Raw genomic sequence first — 20559 nt, 5'->3', positions numbered from 1 at the left:
TTCCAAGCGGTCTGTCACACCCTCTTGAGACTTCAGGAGTTGGGGGCGATCCTTCCGGTACCACTGCAAGAACAGGGCGCTGGCCAGTATTCAATTTACTTCATTGTTCCCAAAAAGGACGATTCTTTTCGCCCCATCCTGGATCTCAAAAGGGTCAATCGGGCCTTCAAGGTTTCCCGTTTCAAGATGGAAACCCTGCGTGTGGTGATTGCGGCCGGCCGTCCCAGCGAGTTCCTCGCTTCCCTCGATCTGACAGAGGCTTATATTCACATCCCAATCTGTCGGGAACATCAAAGATTCCTTCGCTTCCAGATCCTAGACCAGCACTTCCAGTTTCGAGCTCTTCCCTTTAGTCTTGCCACCGCTTCCCACACCTTTCACCAAGATCATGGTAGTCATTGCGGCAGCTCTCCGACGAGAAGGAATCTTAGTCCATCCTTATCTAGATGATTGGTTTGTAAGGGGCAAGTCCGCTGCCCTCTGCGCGCTCACGATAAACAGAGTTTTAGCCCTACTCACATCCCTCGGCTGGATAATCAACTACTCCAAAAGCAATCTTCGGCCCTCACAAGAGCTGGAATTCCTGGGAGCTCTCTTCAATACTCGGGTCGGGAAAGTTTCTTGGTTTTTTTTTTTTTGTTTTTTTTCTTTTGGACTCGCGGACTCTCAAACTGATCAATCAGTTGAACACTTTCGTCTCTCTACCACTTCCCACGGCGTGGGATTACCTGCAAGTTTTAGGGACCATGGCTTCCACGATCGATCTCGTTCCCTGGGCGTTTGCTCACATGCGTCCTTTACAGAAAGCATTGTTATCCCATTGGAAACTGATGTCCGAACTGTACCAAGAGATTCTCACTCTCTCCGACTCTACCATTGTCGGTATACAATGATGGTTCTCCCTGGCACACTTTCTCAAGGGGATGCCTCTTCTGACTCCCTCTTGGGTCATTGTGACGACAGATGCCAGCCTCTCCGGTTGGGGGGCCGTCTGCCAATCTCAAATGATTCAAGGTTTCTGGTCCCTCTCCCAGTCTCGGTGGCACATCAATCGTTTAGAAGCCCGAGTGGTTCGCCTGGCTCTCAAATTTTTTCTTCCTCTGATTCGACACAAAGCTGTCCGGGTTCTATCAGACAACTCCACCACAGTGGCTTACATAAATCGACAGGGGTGGGGGGACTCGAAATCGTCTAATGGCGCTAGAGGCCAGCAAGCTTTTTCTCTGGGCAGAGAGGCACTTGGATCGACTGGCAGCCTCCCACATAGCGGGCAAAGAGAATATTCAAGCCGACTTTCTCAGTCGACAACATCTCGACCCCCGGCGAGTGGGAGTTGTCAGACAAGGCGATGGACCTAATCGTGCACAGGTGGGGTCCCCCTCACCTGGACCTCATGGCGACTTTCCAACACCAAGGCTTCCCGGTTCTTCAGCCGGTGGAGGGAGCATTGTTCGGAAGGGGTGGATGCGCTGGCCCTTTCCTGGCCCTCCGACGTACTTCTCTACGTGTTCCCACCATGGCCGCTAGTGGGGAAGGTTCTACGGAGGATAGAACTTCATCGCGGACCGGTCATTCTCATGGCCCCGACGGCCGTGGTTCACGGATCTGGTGAATCTCACTGCGGACGGACCTCTTCGTCTCTGTCACCTGTCCCATCTTCTGCGGCAGGGTCCCGTATTTTTCGATCAGGCGGATCGCTTCTGTCTAGCGGCATGGCTTTTGAATGGAGACCTTTGAGACGCAGAGGATTCAAGGATGAAGTTATTGCCACACTCCTCAGGGCTCACAAACAGTCAACATCGCTTACCTATGTCTGAGTCTGGAAGGTTTTTGAAAATGTCTGCGAGGAGTTGGGTGTTTCAGCACGTTTGCCTTCGGTTGCGGTGATTCTCACTTTTCTTCAGCGTGGTCTCTCCAAGGGTCTTTCCGTTAGCTCCCTTCAGGTTTCGGCTCTTTGTTCCCTCCTGGGCACCATCAAAGGTCGGGCAATCGCCTCTCATCCGGATGTTGTTCGTTTTCTCAGGGGCACTAAGCACTTGAAATCGCCTGTCCAGTCTATTTGTCCCTCGTGGAGTTTAAACTTGGTTCTTCGAGCTCTTTGTTCAGCTCCGTTCGAGCCTCTCCTTCGAGCCAGTCTCAAAGACTTGACTCTCAAGATTGTCTTCTTGGTCGCTGTTTGCTCCACCAGGAGGGTATCTGAGCTTCAAGCTCTTTCCTGTAGAGACCCTTTCTTGTGTTTCTCAGACTCTGGTGTCTCTCTCAAGACCGTCTCTTCTTTCTTACCTAAGGTTGTTTCGTCCTTTCATGTTAACCAGTCCGTGGAACTTCCTGCTTTTTCGCCAGAGGATATCGTGGCGTCTGGTAATGGTGATCTTCGTCTCTGTCAGACGAGTCTTATTGCATTATTTTGAGGTCACTAATGATTTTCGGGTTTCCGATCATCTTTTTGTCCTGTGGAGTGGAGCCAACAGGGGAAAGCAAGCTTCTAAGGCTACGATCGCTCGCTGGTTGAAGGAGGCAATTTCTTCGGCCTACATTTTGCAAGGGCTGAGCAGTTCCTGAGGGCCTAAAAGCTCATTCTTTACGTTCTCAAGTGACTTCTTGGGCGGAGTCTCATTCTGTGTCGCCGCAAGAAATATGTAGGGCGGCTACATGGAAATCCCTTCATACCTTTGCTCGTCACTACAGTCTTGATGTTCAGGCTCCAGTTTTTGGTTCCTTTGGTCGGCAAGTGCTTCGAGCGGAACTGTCTGGGTCCCACCCTTTTGTAGGGAAGCTTTGGCACATCCCATGGTCTGGACTGATACGGGTACGTACAGGGAAAGGAAAATTAATTCTTACCTGATTTTCATTCCTGTAGTACCATGGATCAGTCCAGATGCCCACCCATTCTTCTTCTTCTGTTCACTCAAATTTTCTTCCTGTTATTTTTGGAATTTTTCCTTCTTATAGGATTTTCTTTTTTGATCCCTGCATCTTCTTCCTGGAATTTATTGATAGGCACCGGAAGCATCGTTACGATGATCAGGTGTAGATATACAAGAGTGTTTAGTTACCCAGTTCATTCAATTGTTTATTTTGTTGGTTTAAATTAAATTACTAGTTATCCTGTTACTTGCTTGATCTTGTACTTTCTGCTTTGACAATTGTTATACTGAGGGTTCCAGGGTGGGTTCCGTCCTTATATGGGCTACCCTTAGAACTTTGGTCTGTCTCCACCTGCTGGAACGGGGGCTTAACCCATAGTCTGGACTGATCCGTGGTACTACAGGACCGAAAATTATCAGGTAAGAACTAATTTTCCTTTGAACCCAGCTACACTAACTGCACTAACCACATTCTCTGGCAACAAATTCCAGAGCTTTATTGTGCGTTGAGTGAAAGAATTTTCTCAGATTAGTCTTAAATGTGCTACTTGCTATCTTCATGGAATGCCCCCTAGTCCTTCTATTATTCGAAAGTGTAAATAACAGTCACATCTACTCTTTCAAGACCTCTCATGATCTTAAAGACCTCTATCATAACCCCCCTCAGCCGTCTCTTCTCCAAGCTGAACAGCTCTAACCTCTTTAGCCTTTCCTCATAGGGGAGCTGTTCCATCCCCTTTATCATTTTGGTTGCCCTTCTCTGTACCTTGTCCATCGCAACTATATGTTTTGAGATGCGGCGACCAGAATTGCACACAGTATTCAAGGTGCGGTCTCACCATGGAGCGATTATAGAGGCATTATGACATTTTCTGTTTTATTAACCATTCCCTTCCTAATAATTCCTAACGTTCTGTTTGCTTTTTGACTGCTGCAGCACATTGAGCCAACTATTTAAAAGTATTATCCACTATGATGCCTAGATCTCTTTCCTGGGTAGTAGGTCCTAATATGGAACCTAACATCGTGTAACTACAGCAAGGGTTATTTTTCCCTATATGCAACACCTTGCACTTGTCCACATTAAATTTCATCTGCCATTTGGATGCCCGATCTTCCAGTCTTGCAAGGTCCTCCTGTAATGTATCACAGTCTGCTTGTGATTTAACTTGATATCTGTTTATTTCTTTAGATTTTATTTTGTCTAACTACTGGACTGACTCAGTGGTATGCCCTGTCAAGTGGAGGAACCTGGGTTTCATACTTGGCCTGGGATTTCTGGGAGTAATGTCTTCTAATGGGTTGGGGCTTTTTTGCACATATCCTAGCTTATGAGTGGTGGTCATGCTTGTCAAGGTCTGAGAGAGTGATCATTCTCAGATTTACTGCTAATGCTCTTAATACTTGCATTGTGCCCAAGAGCTTCCTTCTGAAGTTCATAAGATGTCAGTCAGTTGGTGCATGTGTAGAGATAGCATGCACAGTTCCCGAGCGGGGTGGGCAAACTACAGCTAGTAGGCCAGACCTGGCCTCTCCCTTTCATCATCGCCCACCTACCTCAAACTCTTCCTTATTGTATCTGGCCCAAGGCTGGAGGACTACAGCAGCCTGCCAGACCTCACATGCATCAGCATGTCATTACAGGCCTTTGATGTCAGGCAGTTGCAGGAGAGCAGCAGCATGGCAGTGCTGTTGGAGTGAGTTATTGTGAAGGCAGGAAATGAGGAGGAACTTAAGCAGCAGCCATGGGAGGGATCACAGCAGAGTGGAAAAGGCTCTTCAATCAGCAGCACCTCCTAGTGGCCAGATTTAGGGCCATGACCCCAGGGTTGGGGAAAGAGCTCTTGGCCAAAGACCTTTGCTCCAGTGGGTGAACTAAGGGAGGGGTGAGTGAGAAATCTAAGGACAGTTATAGCTGAAGACTGAAGATGCCATAATCCCAGCCCTGGTTCTAATTGAGATTAAAGTTGGGTCAAAATCAATTTAGTACTAGAAGTTCTTTTGTTCTGGTATCTGTAAAACTAGAGCTGCCAGTCTTCATGATGTGATTGGAGCCATTATCTACTCCTTGATCAATGGTTCAAGTGCTCTAAAAGTAAAGTGGGTCTTTCCACATTACTAAGCTTATTTAAAACTTGGCATTCCACTGCATCTGCTTTCAAGTTTTTTTTTATTGGTTTGTTGGGTCCAAAGCAACCTAAATATCTCTACCCCCATAACACCTTTTTTTTTTTTTTTGGAGGGGGCAGTGAGTGGGGGTTAGTGATTAGTGCTGGAAATGGAGGAAGAGCATTACAGATACAGGGAAAGGATCCAGGAGGCGAGTGGCATTGTGTATGGGAAAAGGGTGGATCCACTCACTTGTCATCTCAATGACTTTCCCTTCCGTTGCCCCCTCACCACCCATAACCCTTTCTGATAATACCAACTTACTGCCAATCCCATATATACTAATAGCAGTGGTGGCAGTTCCTCTGACCCGCTCCTTCTTCTCCTGCACATGGGCTGGCGTGTGCTGCTTTATAAGCACATAGCCCAAAGTGTGATATGCTGGCCCATGTCTGGGGAAGGGGAAGCAACCCAAACTGCTGCTGTTAGATCAGTGTTACCCAAATCAGTAGCTAGTATGGAGGAGACGCACTGGCAGACTATGCTGTTTCTGCCACTTGACCTAGCCTCTGGTCTCTTGCAGCATGAGCCTAATTGTGTGGCCAGGGTCAGATTCTGCAGGAGACCTAAGGCACACATGCCAATGCAATACCGTGCGCCAGTCACGGCACAACACACGATTGGACACGCATCCATAATCCCAATGCAAAATGGGGGTTATCGTGTCCAAAATGCACATCCAATTGAGCACATAGGTAATAGCCTCAACATGAATTTACATGTGATGAGCGCTATTACCTATTTCCCCCGATGCAAAAAAAAAAAATGTGGCTGACCTGCTCATTTTAACCTGCAAATTTTAATTTTTGAGGACCTCAAAAAAAAATTATAGCAAAACAGAAAATACTGCTTTTCTGTTCCGTTTTCCGGTTCCTCTGACTTAATATCGTTGTTATTAAGTCTGAGGAACCAAAATAGAATTTAAAAAAAAAAGTGCACTGGCAGTCAGGTTAGGAAAAGGGACGCTTAATTAGCGAGCATTCATTTTCTTAACCCCCCTGACAGCCCTTTCTCCTGGGTGCCCGCTGCCAAGGAGGCACTAGGGATACACAATCTTCCCTAGCACCTCCTTTTTACCACTGCACCTGATGGGAGATATGGATTGGCGTGAGTTAAGGGAGTGGGCGTTCAGTCATGAGTGCCCGTTTAACCCGCGTCGATACTGCTTCGGCCTGAAAGTTGGTCAGGTCATGGCCAGTGTGGCCCACCCTATTCCTATGAATCTGAATGAAAGGTTGAGAAATTTTTGAAGGCTTAAAAATTAAACAAAAAAAGATTAGTGGCATTTAACCTTTGAAGTTCAGCTGACAGCATTTTTAAATGTTATAGGAAAGGCAGGTGCTGTGGAGTAAGTTAATCGGTTGAAATTTTCTTTTAACAGAAGGCCTATAGGATGCTGATGCTACCATTAACCATGGTTTGCCCTAGCTTCCAGTGTTTTAGGCCCTGTTTCTGTTTCTCAGCAGCACTTTCATGTCAACACTGCAGGAAATGAGATGTCTAGAAGCTGGGGTCTATCATGGCTGTAACTTAGCCACACAAGCCTTGCAAGTCCCTTAGCTGTTATAGGAGAGCCAGTCCATTTATAAAAAAGGGTTCCTGCACTTTAATCATTAAAAAGGGAGTCTTCAAAATAAAAATGTTTTTAATGGTAGGTTTCTAGAGAACGATTTCCAGTATATTTAGATTTAAAAAGCTTGTCACTTTACTTTCTAGGTGAAGTTTATTCATGATCGGTGCTCTTCCTTGCCAAAATATCGTGGGTTCTTCCATGGTGTCCGTGAGATTGTGCGAGAACAAGGTATAGTACAGTGAAATGAAACCTAATTTTGGTTAATGTGAAGCCTCCTTTTTTGTATATAATATTAGCAATCTGATCTGACTTTGTTATTCCTGATTGATTTGAAGATTTTTTTTTTTTTTTTTTGTATTTGTACAGATCCTTGCTACATAAAGGGCTCTTTGTAGCATCTGTTTACTGGGGGCATCTATTGCTATACAACTAAACTGCTCTTAAGCTGTATAGACAAATTCATACTTATTGTTCCTTTTTGCTGAAAGATCATAAAAGCTCTTCCCTTTTTTTTTAAAATCCTAAAACACTTTTTGCAGGTCTTATCGCCAGGGTTTGTTAGGGTGACTGTACGCTCATCAGCAGGAACTTGTAATAGTTTTGTTTGTGGGGAAGACCAAACCGAATTGGCTGCAGCACCACCATGTTCCAGCAGTGGGGCTCTGGTTTAATTTGCCAGGCCTGTCTGTATGGTGTCAGCTTTTCAGCATTGGTGTGGCTGTCTCTCTTCTGGAAAACAAGTTGAGCCCCTTTATCCCTGTCCCTCCTTTTAGCCACTTTTGTTTGCCAGTGACCTTTGGGAAGCTTACATGCAGCACAGGTGCCAGAAATGTGCAGCCAAACCAGCCATTGTATAGAATTTCTCCAGTATAAAGCATTGCAAAATGCATGTGATACTGTTAGGATGAAAGGCACTAAACGGGTCTAGATTGGCAGTAGTGGGCTCTTGTGTTCTGGTACTTCTCTTTCCTATGACATCTGTGGACACAGCGTTGCGTATAGGTCTTGAGACAAATTGGCTTGGTCACAATCTTAAATTACAGAAAACCTTTTTTTTTTTTTCTTCTCTGGATATTTTAATATGTCTAAAAGCAGTATTTTCTGATGTGCTCCTTTATGAAGTATTTGAATTGCATTCTACTTGGTCTGGATGACTTTTTGCTGTATAAGTAGTCTGGACTGAATGCTTGTGTCCCCTTTAACTTTGATTAGTGATGGTGTTCCCCCGCTTGTAGGTCTGCGTGGAACATATCAAGGCGTGACTGCCACCATTCTCAAGCAAGGTTCTAACCAGGCTATCCGTTTCTTTGTGATGACTTCACTTCGAAATTGGTACACAGGTAAAAAAACAAAACCAAAAACAAACCCTATCCTTCTGGGACAGCCTGTTTTGCTACAGCTATGGCAAATGCTGACCTTTTTTCCCCATGTTCCAGCAACATGCATGCTGATGTGCAAATCCAGGAATGGAAATTCTTAAGGTTTCATATTGCGAGGCCACACTGCTTGCAGGGTTAATGCTTGTACGGTATGTACAAGGGCCAGTTTCTACAAGAAGAGTTCTACTCTGACTGTATAAAGCAGACTCTACATGTTTGTCCCAATAGCAAACTGGCTAGGAAAGAAAACTAAATTTGATGTAGCCCCTGCTTGGACAAGCCGTCTTTTGAAATACTAAGCATGCCATATGACAGGAGAAGCTGTTTGAGTTTGTTTTTGTCTTGTGTTAATTAGGTGAGAATTCCCAGCGAGAGATGAATCCGTTTGTTACAGCTGTATTTGGTGCCACAGCTGGTGCAGCCAGTGTCTTTGGCAACACACCATTAGATGTCATCAAAACCAGAATGCAGGTAAAAAAGAAAACCTCTCCAGTCTAAGGATACTTATACTGTAAGCTGAAACATAGGAATGTCGTCATTTTTTTTTTTTTTTTTTTCTTTTTTGTTACATTTCTAATTTTCCATCCAAGCAACACCATTTTAGAACATGCAAAGAAATAAATAAATCATTTGAAGGAAAAGCAAAGTAATATTGATCTCTCATGTCTTGTCTTGGCCCACAGTCCTAGGGGAAGACCAGTCCCAGTATCGAAAGAGAACTAAATATTAATATATAGAGACTAAGGCTAACAATTGAGGGACCATTTATTCCCTAAGCAGCGCCTTGGACACCTTCAGGTGGCTGCAGGATCCACAGGATAGGGAGCAATGTGAGAGAGCTTTGCATTAAGGAAGGTAATCAGCTGAGAGGAATAACCCTCCCCCATTTAAATTATACTACTATTTTACAAGGGAAATGAAGCCAAAATAGAGCACCTAAACTAACACCAGGCCCCAACGTTAGACATAGTTTTCTCTTAACATGAGTTGCCTTAGCAACATCAGGGAATACTCTTCCCTTTTTTTAAACCAAAGAAAGGGAGCTTCCCTATTATAAAATATCTTAAAATAAAATCCCTGTCAGTCGAGCAAAAGTTTCAATGAAGATAGATGGTACAACCCCATCTGAAGACTTCCCCCCCCCCCCCCCAAAAAAAAGTGACATTTTAAACACATCTGCAGGCGATGGAGGTTCTCTCTCTTCTTTGTAGAGGTTTTTGAATAGATGGTAAATCAATTTTCTGGAACGTTCAAAACCTCAAGGAAATATATTAAAGCAGTTTCATCAGCGATCTCAATCTTTTTCTAGGAAAACTTATGTCGCATATTACATTGGCGGATGACATTCTCTCTAAATTTTCCATTTTCTTTTGCAAGAAAAGGTGACCGTTGGAAATAACACCACCAATCGAATCTTGTATAGGTCTCCCTAGAATCCAGTAAGCCTTCTGAGATGATAAAGATATTTTCCTTTAAGTATCTTGCAAGGCAGTTGAAAGACATTTGCTTTGAGACACAAACTGGCCCAGCTGTAAAAGCTTCATAATAGCTTCCTACATGGCATTGAATATTTGGGGGTTTAGACTGGTGAAAAGACAGTACCTTATGATAAACTCCTGATGAACGTACCACTGCCAGACTTGAAGCCTTCTGCTAGTCAGATCCTCCATCCGGGTATCCCCCGGTACCAAACCAGCCAACCACATGTCATTCGCCTGCAACCAGGAAAAGGAACTGTTCCCATTGCTAGCCGCTTGAAACCTGGGATGAAGAGGCACACAGCGCAAGTACTGCTCCATGGAGTTCACAAGAGTCCACGCACCAGAGGATATGTTTATCCTTAGGGACTAGCATTGACATTGCCAAGACATGTGCATAGATCTGGGCCTTACCCTTCCTCTTAACTTATGAAAGGCAGAGGAAAAGCACAAAAGATAACTTCCATAAGAGGAAAAGCCTTTGGCGCTCACTTCACCACATGCAGCCAACTTGGAATCCCTAGTCTATACTGACTAAGTCCCTGTAATTTGATTTTAAGACATTTTGTTGCGAGGTAATCTGTAAGTGAATTTTAGTATTTGGGAGCTGTATATGATGAGCAGAAAGTAATATTTTACTAAAACAAATGATTGAGACAGTTCAATTGTCTGTAAAATAAGCAGGAGAGCATGCAGTCTTTTGGTTTTAAAGCATTGGGTTAGGATAATTGTTTGCAGCTAAATCGGATATGCTTGCTTCTGTAACCACTCTGTAAATGAGACCTGTTTTACATCAAAATCTGCAGGAGGACCAGGCAGTCGGTGTATCTCCATGTATTCATATTTTAAATATAAACAGCTTTTGTGCCTTCCAAGGGAACTGCTGCTCTCACCCAGAGTATCCAGTGTGTTGTGTGTAGAAGGGGAAGTCTGTGGTTATGCTCCCTTTTAACTGACTTTACAGCAAACTAAAATATTTTATTGTTTTGGGGTTTGAGATTCCACAACTAGCAAGTATCTGCCATAAAATAGACATGTACTAGAAAAGACCAAATTGTGTTCTGAGCCCCGTAAGACTAGATACATAATGCATGTCTTTCAGACAGAAGATCCTTCCAGATGGAAACTTTCCTGGCTAAGGAGCTAGGCTCTACACCTGGATATCCCTATGTGCACGTAACTCATGCATACCAACTACCTCATTTGTATGTATGCCAGTCTGTCATGCATATTCATTAGGTTATCCTGAAAACCAGACTAGCTGGTTAGTGGCTGTCAAGGACCAGAATCGCTCACTTCTGCTCTATTCACTTTTTTCTGCAAATTGTATCTACAAGTAAAACAAGTCCTGGACAGAACAGCTATAAAGCATGTAGCAGAATGCTTAGAAATGAATATTTTAGGTATTCTGAAATGCCACTGAGACACCCCGCTTTCCTCCCAATTATTTTATGTTGCAAAATTAATCTCGGGTAGTGTCAGAAAGGAAATACACCTTGTTGGCAAAAGGCATTTCTGTGTAAGATTTGTTCAGAGCACTTCCCACTGTAACAGATTTGTTAAATTGCTAGTGAGACAGATTGTGTCCTGTGTTCCAGGGTCTGGAGGCTCACAAGTATAAAAGCACACTGGATTGTGCAGTCCAGATCTTTAAGCACGAGGGACCACTAGCGTAAGTAATGCTTAACTATATCTTGTCATTATGCTTCTGTGTGTTTTGGGTTTTTTGTCATACTTGGTGTGTGTTATTTATGAATAACTGTTTCCCGTTCATTACCCACATCAGTCCAGACAAGTGGGTTTTACATCCCTACCAGCAGATGCAGGCAGAGAATAAAATCTTTTCAGGCACTGCTACTTAACCAAGAGTGCCAACTGCAGTCCCTCGGTATTTGTCTCCAGTAGATGGTAGAGGTGCAAATTTGCAATCTAGATTTTACAAAAAAAAAAAAGGAAATGAAGAAAATAAAAAGAAGTTAAGTGACCTTTAAGAGGTGGTGCTCCCTGAGGTGCTAGGTTCCTTCGTGGGCCATCCCTCTGGTCAAGCAGGGGGTTGGTGATCCCTGACTGGTCTCTGCCCTCAGCTTCCAGAGGAGGTGAAAGCCAGAGTTCCTGGTTCCCTCCCTACCTCTGAGATAGTCTCTCTCCCAGCAGCCTGCTGAAACAGAAAATTATATATATATTTTTTTTTTCTTTTTTTACTGGATTCTTTATTTACTGCTGAAACTGTTCTTGGTTTTAAAAAAAAAAAGCTGAGCTGTGCAGGGCTGATCGGACACCGGGAGCTGAGTAATAAGGGTGAGAAGCAGGCACTTTTGTCTCCGGGGCAGCGACTGGGGAGTGTTCATGCTAGCAGGGAGCTGCTCTTGATTGTGCTTCCGATATTGGGGTGACCGCAGCACAGACAAGCAATAGTGCTTGCTGCTCAGCATGGGAAAATGTGCCAGGCCTCAATGCAGCCTCGCTGTGCTCCAGCTATAGCTCAGGAGGGAACCTCAGCAGAGGCTACATTGGGCAAGCTGGCTACCCAGTTGGCAGGTTCTGTTTTCAGCGAGCCCTGGAAGGGGGGGCTGAGGAGACTGTGGCCATCTTGTCTCTACGTGGCAAGAAGCATGCAGTAATAGGGGAGCCTGGGGATTCCCTCCCCTGCTCTCTCCAGTGGGTCTTTACTTGGTGGAGGACCAGGATGGAACAGGGGGGATCAGATGAGGATGTGCTAGGTCCAGTGCTTCAGAGCGGGTTTCTTCTGATTTTTGTCTGGCTGCTCCGTAAGATGTATTTGACAATAGGGGGAGCAGGGAGCAAGCATCTGTACTGCCTGGCTATGAAGCCTAGGCTGGCTATGCTGGCAAGGTCAGGGGGGCTTCATCTCATGGGACCTGGATGGCCTTCGGGAGGAGGCCTTGAAGGATTTGGTTGTGGGACAAGATCTGGGGTATGATCCAGAAGATATTCCAGGTGATCCTGCCTATGCAATGGCTCATGGGGTGCCTGATGTAGATAAGAATTATCTGATCTGGATGAAGTTCCCGTCATGGAAGGAGATAACCCTTGGATAGTGTGCTTCTTTAAAAGGAGGAACTGTCGTCTTCCGTATGTCTTGCATGGGATCAGGGTCACAAAGGAGGATTTGAGCAATGACTGAGTGGATTCTGTCCTTAATGGACTTCAGGAGCCATTAAAGACTTTCCCTTTACTGAAGTTGTTTGGGAGTGGGATACTCTTGAAGTGGACCTTGAAGTAGCCAGGCTACTTACGATGGCTAAGTCATATTCCTTGCTGGAGGATACCTTGGAGCTCTTGGACCTTCCTAAGGTAGATGGGGTGGTATCAGCAGTTATCAGGAAGACTACCATCCCAGTGGCAGGGTTGGCTGCACAAAAGGAGGACCAGGCAATATTCATTTAGAGGATGCTTGAGTCTTCAGGCAGCGGTCTGTGTTAGCCTAATGCAATGGGCGTACTTATGTTGGCATCAGGACAAAGTAGCAGCCGATGCAGAGCAGGCAGCCTGGTTGGAAGCAGGGTTCACCTATGTTGGGAATGCGTGCTGTATGACAGACGTCAACCAGAAACATGATCTCTGTGGTGATGACATGGAGTCTTCTGTGGTTGCGTATTTGGTCGGCAGATTACTCTCCCTTTCAAAGGAAAACTGTTCGGTGAAGGTCTGGTGCAGTTTAGGATGCATTTGGGGGAATCAAAGGAGAATAAGTTGCCTGAGGATAAGAGGGCCAGCAAGAAGTCTTTCCAATGCAATCTCATTTTGGCTCTTGAGGTTTCACTCCAACAGAAAAGCTACTGCTTCGATGCAAGGCAGCAGACCTTTTGAGAGATTCATAGAAATTCCCAGGATAGTTCCAGCCAAGGGACGAGAGGAAGTAAGAACTCTGAAGAAGGCAGGCTGCTCCTTTTGAGGGGGAGGGGAGATAGCCCTTTTGTTACAAGGAATGGACCAAGATCTTGTCGGGCCAATGGGTTCTGGAGGTAATAAGAGACAATTACGCCTTAAATTTTCTCATCCACTTAAGGAAGCTTATTTAACATTCCATTGAGGCGATGGGGAAAAGAGGCATTATAGCAACTATAGTGACTGGTAACAGTTGTACCAGTTCCTGCATGGGAGCAGGGACAAGAAACGTACTCTGTGTGCTTTGTATTTCCAAGAAGGAAGTCACCTTTCAACCCATTCTCAATCTGCGAGAGGTCAATGCGACTTGATGGGTTCTTTGTTTTTTTGCAAAGAGATGTTATGGATGGTTATAGCAGAGTTTCTGGCATCATTGGTTTGGACGGAAGCCTATCTGCCGTTCCCCATATGATTTGGACCTTCGGGCTCTTCTCTTTGGGTTGAAAAAAAACGCTACAGACCTTTACCTACGTGATAGTAGTGGCATTGCTCAGAAAGGAAGAAAGTCTAGTTCATCCGTACCTGGACATCTGGCTCATCTAGGCAAAGCCAGACTTCAATTTGGTAGGTTGTGGAGAGGTGATAGTCTCTGGGTTGGGTAGTGACCCTAGCGAAGACTATCTGCAGCTGTCCCAGTTGGAGTATCTGGGGGCGTGGGTCCATACCTATGTCGGCAAGGTGTTTTACCTCAGATAGGATCTCGAAGTTGCAGTAGCTGGTGCTGCGGCTATTGCATCTGTCAGTACCCAGGGTCTGGGATGATTTGCAGGTCCTGTGTTCTATGGCTTCTATGCTGGATTTGGTTCCAGGGGGGGGTGCTTATGGCCCGTTTGAGTCCTTTCTTGGAGGAGTTTTTTTTGTTACCACTTCAAAGGGGTCCTAGGTCCAGTTTCGTGGTGGCTGTTGTGATTCTCTTTGGAGAGAGGAGTGGAGCTGGATATGCCAGCCTCAAAAGTTGGGGGGGGGGGGGGGGGGGGCTGTATGTCAAGGACAGGTAACCCAAGTTCAGTGGTCAACTGTGGAGACGTCCCAGTCAATCACCTTTTGGCAATGAGAGCGGTTCACAGGATGTTACTGGCCTTTTTCTGCTGCGGATTCAAGGGCAGACTGTATGAGTGTTCACGGGCAATGCAACTACGGTGGCATATCAATTGTCAAGGTGGGATAAGGAGTCAACTTTTGGCTCTGGAGGTCCAGGAGCAATTTCTCTGGCCTGAGAAACATCTAGTGGGATTAGCAGATCCTGGAGTGGACAATGTACAGGTGGATTATCTCAGCCGGCAGCAGCTGGATCCAGGGGAGTGGGAGTTGACTACAGAATCTTTGGCTCTCCTTCGGATTGGCTGGAGTCTTTCCCCACCTAGATCTCATGATATTGCAAGGAAATGCCCAGGCAAGGCAGTTCTTCAGCTGCTGGAGGGAGATCAGGTCTGAGGGGTGCGATGCTGTAATTCAGCTTTGGCCAACAGGACTTCTGTACATTTTCCCTCTCATTGGGATAGTGTAGCATCCTAGATGGGTGATCCTTGTTGCATCAGAGTGGTTGCGAAGTACTTGGTTTGTGGTTCTAGTTTATCTAGCAACAGATGGTCCCGTCTGGTTCATCTGAAGGGGTTGCAGCAACAAGTACCCATCTCTTTGGATCAGGCAGATCACCTTTGTCTCATGGCTTGGCTTTTGAAAGGTGACAGTTTTATTTAAAGGGGTATTCCGAGCCGGTGATTGCTATTTTGCTGATTGCTACTTTGCTGTAGGCTAAGAGTCCAGCCACGTCGCCACTTTTTTCCAAATGTGGAGTCTGAGTTGTGGCTTTTGGCAGAAGGCCTAGAGCCCTTATAAGTGGACATTTCTCAAGTCTTAGCCTTTTTGCAGAGGGGCTTGGTGAAAGGTCTGGCCTACAATTCATTTCGATTACAGGTAGCAGCCTTAGGATGTCTTCAAGGTAAGCTACAAGGGGTGCAGTTGGCTTCCTGGTAGGACATCTGTTTTAAGGGAGCGAAACTTTGCACCTGCCAGTCATGGAACCCTAATCAGATGCTTTTGGATTTGTGTGGTCCAGGCATTGAGACAGACATCTTTCAAAGATGTCACCTGTTTTTCTTTGGCAATTTGTTCGGCCAGGCAATTTTTGGAGCTGCAAGTTTGTGTAGAGCTTTTCTACGAATGACTAGGTTTGGTTGTGGATGGTTCCTCTTTACTGAAGGTTCTCTTCCTTTCATCTCAATCAGGATGGAGCAACTGGCCTTCCCTAATGTGGTATCAGATACAACACATGCAAAGGAGCTATGCTTATTGGATGCTTGCCGGATGAGGTTGCGTTGTTTTTAGGTCTCTAGCAACTTTTGGTGGTCAGATCTTCTGTTGTCCTGTTCAGTGGAGTAAAGAAGGAAAACAGTGCTTTCAAAGCCATGATTGTTCATTGTTTCAAGGAAAACATTTTTGTGACTTATTTTCTGTAAGGGTTGAACCGTTCCAGACGGGGGTTGTGGGTGCATTCTACTAGGGTGCATGCAACCTTCTGGGCAGTGTGTCAGCTAGTATCGCTGCAGGAAGTCTCAGATGAAGACATGGTCTTATTTTTGCACCCTTTTTACCAAGCTTTACAGATTAGATGTTCAGGAGCCAGAGGAGGCCACGTTTGGGGAAAGTGTCATGTGCGGGTCTTGAGTGCCCAACCAGTGTAGAAGGGCTTGGGTGTCCCACTTGTCTGGATTGATCTGGGGTATGAACAAGAGGAAAACTGGTTATTACCTGCTAACATTTTGTTCCTGGAATACCACAGATCAATCCAGAATCCCGTCCCCTTAGAAATCAAGACATTTATTGCTTCTGCATAGTGGTCATGCTGTTCTTGTGATGTGGTCATTTCCCATGTATGTTCGGGGCTCCAACTGTGTGTTTCTCTGCTCGCCCTAGTTGAGGAGTTGGTTTTTCAGCATGGACATCTTGGTTTGGGTACAGGTCAATACTGAGGGACTACAGGTGGCACTCTTGGTTAAGTAGCAGTGCCTGAAAGGTTTTTATTCTCTGCCTCCATCTGCTGGTAGGGATGCAAAACCCACTTGTCTGGACTGATCCGTGGTATTCCAGGAACGAACGTTAGCTGGTAAGAACCAATTTTCCTATGCAAATTGAAATTCGCTCTGAACACTAGTGATTTGCAGAATGCAAATAAAATGTCATGGCTTATATTTCATGCCGTTTTGTTCTGTTTTTATTAATTCACCTTCAGGTTTTACAAAGGAACAATTCCACGCCTAGGCAGAGTGTGCTTGGATGTTGCAATTGTGTTCGTTATCTATGAAGAAGTGGTAAAATTTCTCAACAAAGTCTGGAAAACTGACTAAGAAGTCTTTTGCTTTGAAGACAAGCTATCCAGGCCTTAAGAAGGCTGTGAAGATTGCCTGAGTTTATTAGGTGTTTAAAAGAAAACTGTTTTAGTTTTGGCATTTTTCTAAGTGGCAAAACTGGATGTGTCATACCTAACTGTAAATCATTGTCTCTACAGCTCAGATTTTCTGCTTTACAAGTTGACTTGTATGTGTTCCTAAGGCCTGTTAATGGAGTAATGATTGCTCGGCTCCTGCTTATTTTTGTTCCACTAAGCATCTTCCAGTTCTCTATGAGCCTCCATTGCAATTTGCTTCTGCTGAGGCTATGGCTCATGAGCCCTCCATTATAATATCTGGGATTTTTCTACTTTTTTTTTTTTTAAACTGGATTAGTTTGTGACTTAATCTCCACCCCAGAAGTGATCATGCATGGACCATGCTTCCCAAGGGCATTCTTAACCCAGTGAGTTGTCTGCCATACTTAACTGGGGGTTGAGTCTTCAGGCTTGGGAATCTAACTTGGCACTACTGCTGACATGAGCTGTCCCCTATTCATTTTGCCTGTATTCTTTTGACAGCACACACAGCTATAGCTGCCAGAAGTTCAAGTGTAGATTGGCTTCTCACTTTTTTGTAACTCTCATGTGATTTATAATTGTACAATTTCTATTATAAATAGATTTTCTAACTAGTAAATAATCCTATAACAGTTCAATTATTGGCATGGAACCCTTTCAGAAGTTTGTCTACTACATTTTTTGGTGGGACTCTATCCTAGCCTTTGTTTGTACGTTATCCTGAACCTTGTGCAACTGGCAGTGACTAGCAAGAGAACTCAGGAGGTGCTTCCCTCCCAGTCCAGCTCCTCAGAGCTAACAACTTGTAAAAGTTTCCAAATGTCCAAATCTCTCTGGAGTTTCTTGCTTCATGATTGATCTTTCAGTTAGATGGCACTAGTAGTTTTCAAACACAGGACATGTGCAATAGGCTGCCAAGTGGGGCATTGGCTTCCAAAATAACCAAAGCTGCGACTGGTCAGATTTTAGGTCTGTTTACCACTGTCTCTTTTTTTTTTTTCTGTAAGACTGAAGCTTCATTTGTTAGTGTGATGCTACATGCTGAGAGCTCATTCTAAAAAGTATAGAGGCTTTATTTACTTTTTTGTACCTCATGAATAATTACAAAGCCCATGGCTAGTGGCCATTCATGCATCCTACACCTGAGGAAACCCAACAAAGTCTTTAATAGAAAAGTTGGGCTGATTTCATTTGTGCCATCGTTGAGAGAGTTTGATTTGTTTTTTGTAGTAATTTGCAAAATAGTAGAACTTGCACATTCCTAACATGCCAGAGATCTTTTAGCTGGGTTTTTAATGATCTGCTATTGTAATAGTGCTCCCATGTCTAAAATATAATTGGTTTCCTTATTGAAGAAACTGCAGCTGATAAGCAACTCATTTGCTCATTGGTTTATTCAGGCTTTGTCCACAATACACATCCCTGCAGCTGACCACTTTTGTGCTTGAAGTTATTGTTGTGACATAAGTCTGTGTATCTAATTATTTCACAATGATTTGCTGACTTAATTTTGATAAATTGTTAAAATATCCATTTATTGAAACTGGTCTGGAGATTGATTGTAATCCATGCTGAACAACAAAATGGAAGTAGTGGCATATAAAATATTAAACATTTCAGTAACCTCAGGCTTGAATTTAACTTAAGCATGCTGAATGTTTGCAAAGAATACCATTAGTACTCTATCATGTGAAATAATAGCAGTTCATGAAAGGCTTATGTGCTAACTAGTCCATGTGTTCACAGGCCTTGATTTTTAGCCATCTAACTAGGAAAGATTAGCAAGAAAAAACTGTAAACCAGTAAATGTGTTAGCTGAGTTCTTTTTAAATTATATATTGCAAGATCAGAGTAGTGGGAACTCTAACAAACACATTGGGTACACTGTCCAACAGCAGGGATCCTGATTTGCTCTGTGCTACTGCTTGAGTCCATTCTTCTGACTAGCAGCAATAAAACGGGCAAATCTGGACCAGTCAGCTCTGGAGGAAAGGTAAGCTCCCTTGAGAAGCAGTAATTAACCAAAGAACAGCACTGCAGGTACTTCTAGGATAGCTGACCTTTCTGACAGGAGGTTGCTGAACTCTGCACTGAATGTGGAACAAAATGAAAAATACTGAAACACGGGTGTGAAGGAGGATACCACCGGGGCTTTTATGAGACCAGAAAATATCCAACACAGCCACGTCCTCTCTGCTCATGCTTGATATAAGAGATGTAAGATGAGACTAGCACCATTCACAATCTTCTTTAGAAGAGAAGACTGGCACTTTAATATGCATCATGGTGTTACGGCAGATGGATTTAGTAACTTCCTAGCTGGACCCAGTAGTAGGATTTCCTTATTCCCAGCCACTAGAGGTCAGTGTTGCCTTCTTTTAACACATCAGTGTCCTCCCAGCTGAATTTGAATTGCCAAGGAATGCAAAAATATAAAACTTCTTCTAAAACTTATAGATCTATTTTTAAGTCTTTACTATTTCAACATCCTTTGCAAATTAGGAACTTTATTCAAAAGTAAATAAAAAAAAAAAGTTATGTCATTGGAATTTTGGTTTAGAATGTGTTATCCAAATGTTGTTGTTCTGGACTCTAATGTACTTCGTCTTTTACAGTTGTGGAAAAAAAGTTTGCTAAAATGCTGCTTACATTCTTCAAGCTTATTAAAACCAGCTGGAGAAATAGCAAAAGTAAGACCTGTAAACCTTTCTTAAAACTTAGAGGGCTATTAAATCATGTAAGAATGCTTTATATGATTGTCTTTGCTGTGAAAGAGGTTGGTGTGCTTAAGTTCCTAAAGCTGCACCTGCTTAGCTACTCTCCATTATGGATCTAAACTGTTACTGTTAGTTGATCCATCCCCAAACACCATGCAGCCATAACTAATTAGATATAAATGAACTTTTTTTAATGGATGGAACAGCTTCCCTATGAGGAAAGGCTGAAGAGATTAGGGCTGTTCAGCTTGGAGAAGAGCCGGCTGAGGGGGGATATGATAGAGGTCTTTAAGATCATGAGAGGTCTTGAACGAGTAGATGTGACTCGGTTATTTTCACTTTCGAATAATAGAAGGACTAGGGGGCATTCCATGAAGTTAGCAAGTAGCACATTTAAGACTAATCGGAGAAAATTATTTTTCACTCAACGCACAATAAAGCTCTGGAATTTGTTGCCAGAGGATGTGGTTATTTATTTATTTATTTATTTATTGTTTTTTGTTATACCGAGTTTCATGATAGGCATCACATCAACCCGGTTTACAAATAACAAGGAGTGTAAAGCATAACGTAACGTAAAAAACAATATTTTCAATAAGAACCTTGAACTTTAAATACAGTGAATCAGAAAAAGGGAGAGGGAAAGTTACAAAAAAACAAGGAAAATAAACTTGGGATGGAAGGGGAGAAATTGAACAGCACAATATTTACATTTCAGCCTATTGATACATTAGAATAGCAAGTGAAAAAATAAGACTATGAAACGGTACATAGGTAATCAAATGAATAAATATGACAGTTGTGAATGGTAATAGTATGATAAATATTCAGCAGGAATTAGAAAGAGAGGGTTTGAGGTTGGTTGATTCGTGTTTACATTCCATTATTGCATACGAGTTAGTGCTAGTGAGAGGAGGTTTTATTCAAGGCTTGGAAATGCTTTTTTGAAAAGCCAAGTTTTTAGTCTTTTCCTAAATGTTAAAGAGCATGGCTCTTGTCTCAAATCGGGTGGGATCGAGTTCCAGAGAGCTGGACCTGCTGATGAGAAGGCTCTGAGA

At 43.8% G+C, this 20559-nt stretch overlaps 1 protein-coding gene across 1 annotated transcript in view; it reads left to right on the top strand.

Moving 5' to 3' along the window:
* LOC115097297 (tricarboxylate transport protein, mitochondrial-like) overlaps positions 1-18412 on the top strand; it is a 60126-nt gene extending 41714 nt beyond the window's left edge. The window contains exons 5-9 of the mRNA XM_029612996.1: positions 6753-6837; positions 7845-7949; positions 8344-8459; positions 11065-11138; positions 16608-18412. Of these exons, the coding sequence (XP_029468856.1) occupies positions 6753-6837; positions 7845-7949; positions 8344-8459; positions 11065-11138; positions 16608-16722 (495 nt within the window). The 3' untranslated portion in view covers positions 16723-18412. The remainder of the gene's footprint in view (positions 1-6752; positions 6838-7844; positions 7950-8343; positions 8460-11064; positions 11139-16607) is intronic.
* The last annotated feature ends 2147 nt before the right edge of the window (positions 18413-20559 follow it).

Source organism: Rhinatrema bivittatum, chromosome 8 (genome assembly GCF_901001135.1).
Source record: "Rhinatrema bivittatum chromosome 8, aRhiBiv1.1, whole genome shotgun sequence".
Taxonomy (NCBI): domain Eukaryota; kingdom Metazoa; phylum Chordata; class Amphibia; order Gymnophiona; family Rhinatrematidae; genus Rhinatrema; species Rhinatrema bivittatum.
The sequence above is the reverse complement of the archived record's forward strand: the minus strand, read 5'-3'. Positions and strand labels throughout refer to the sequence as shown.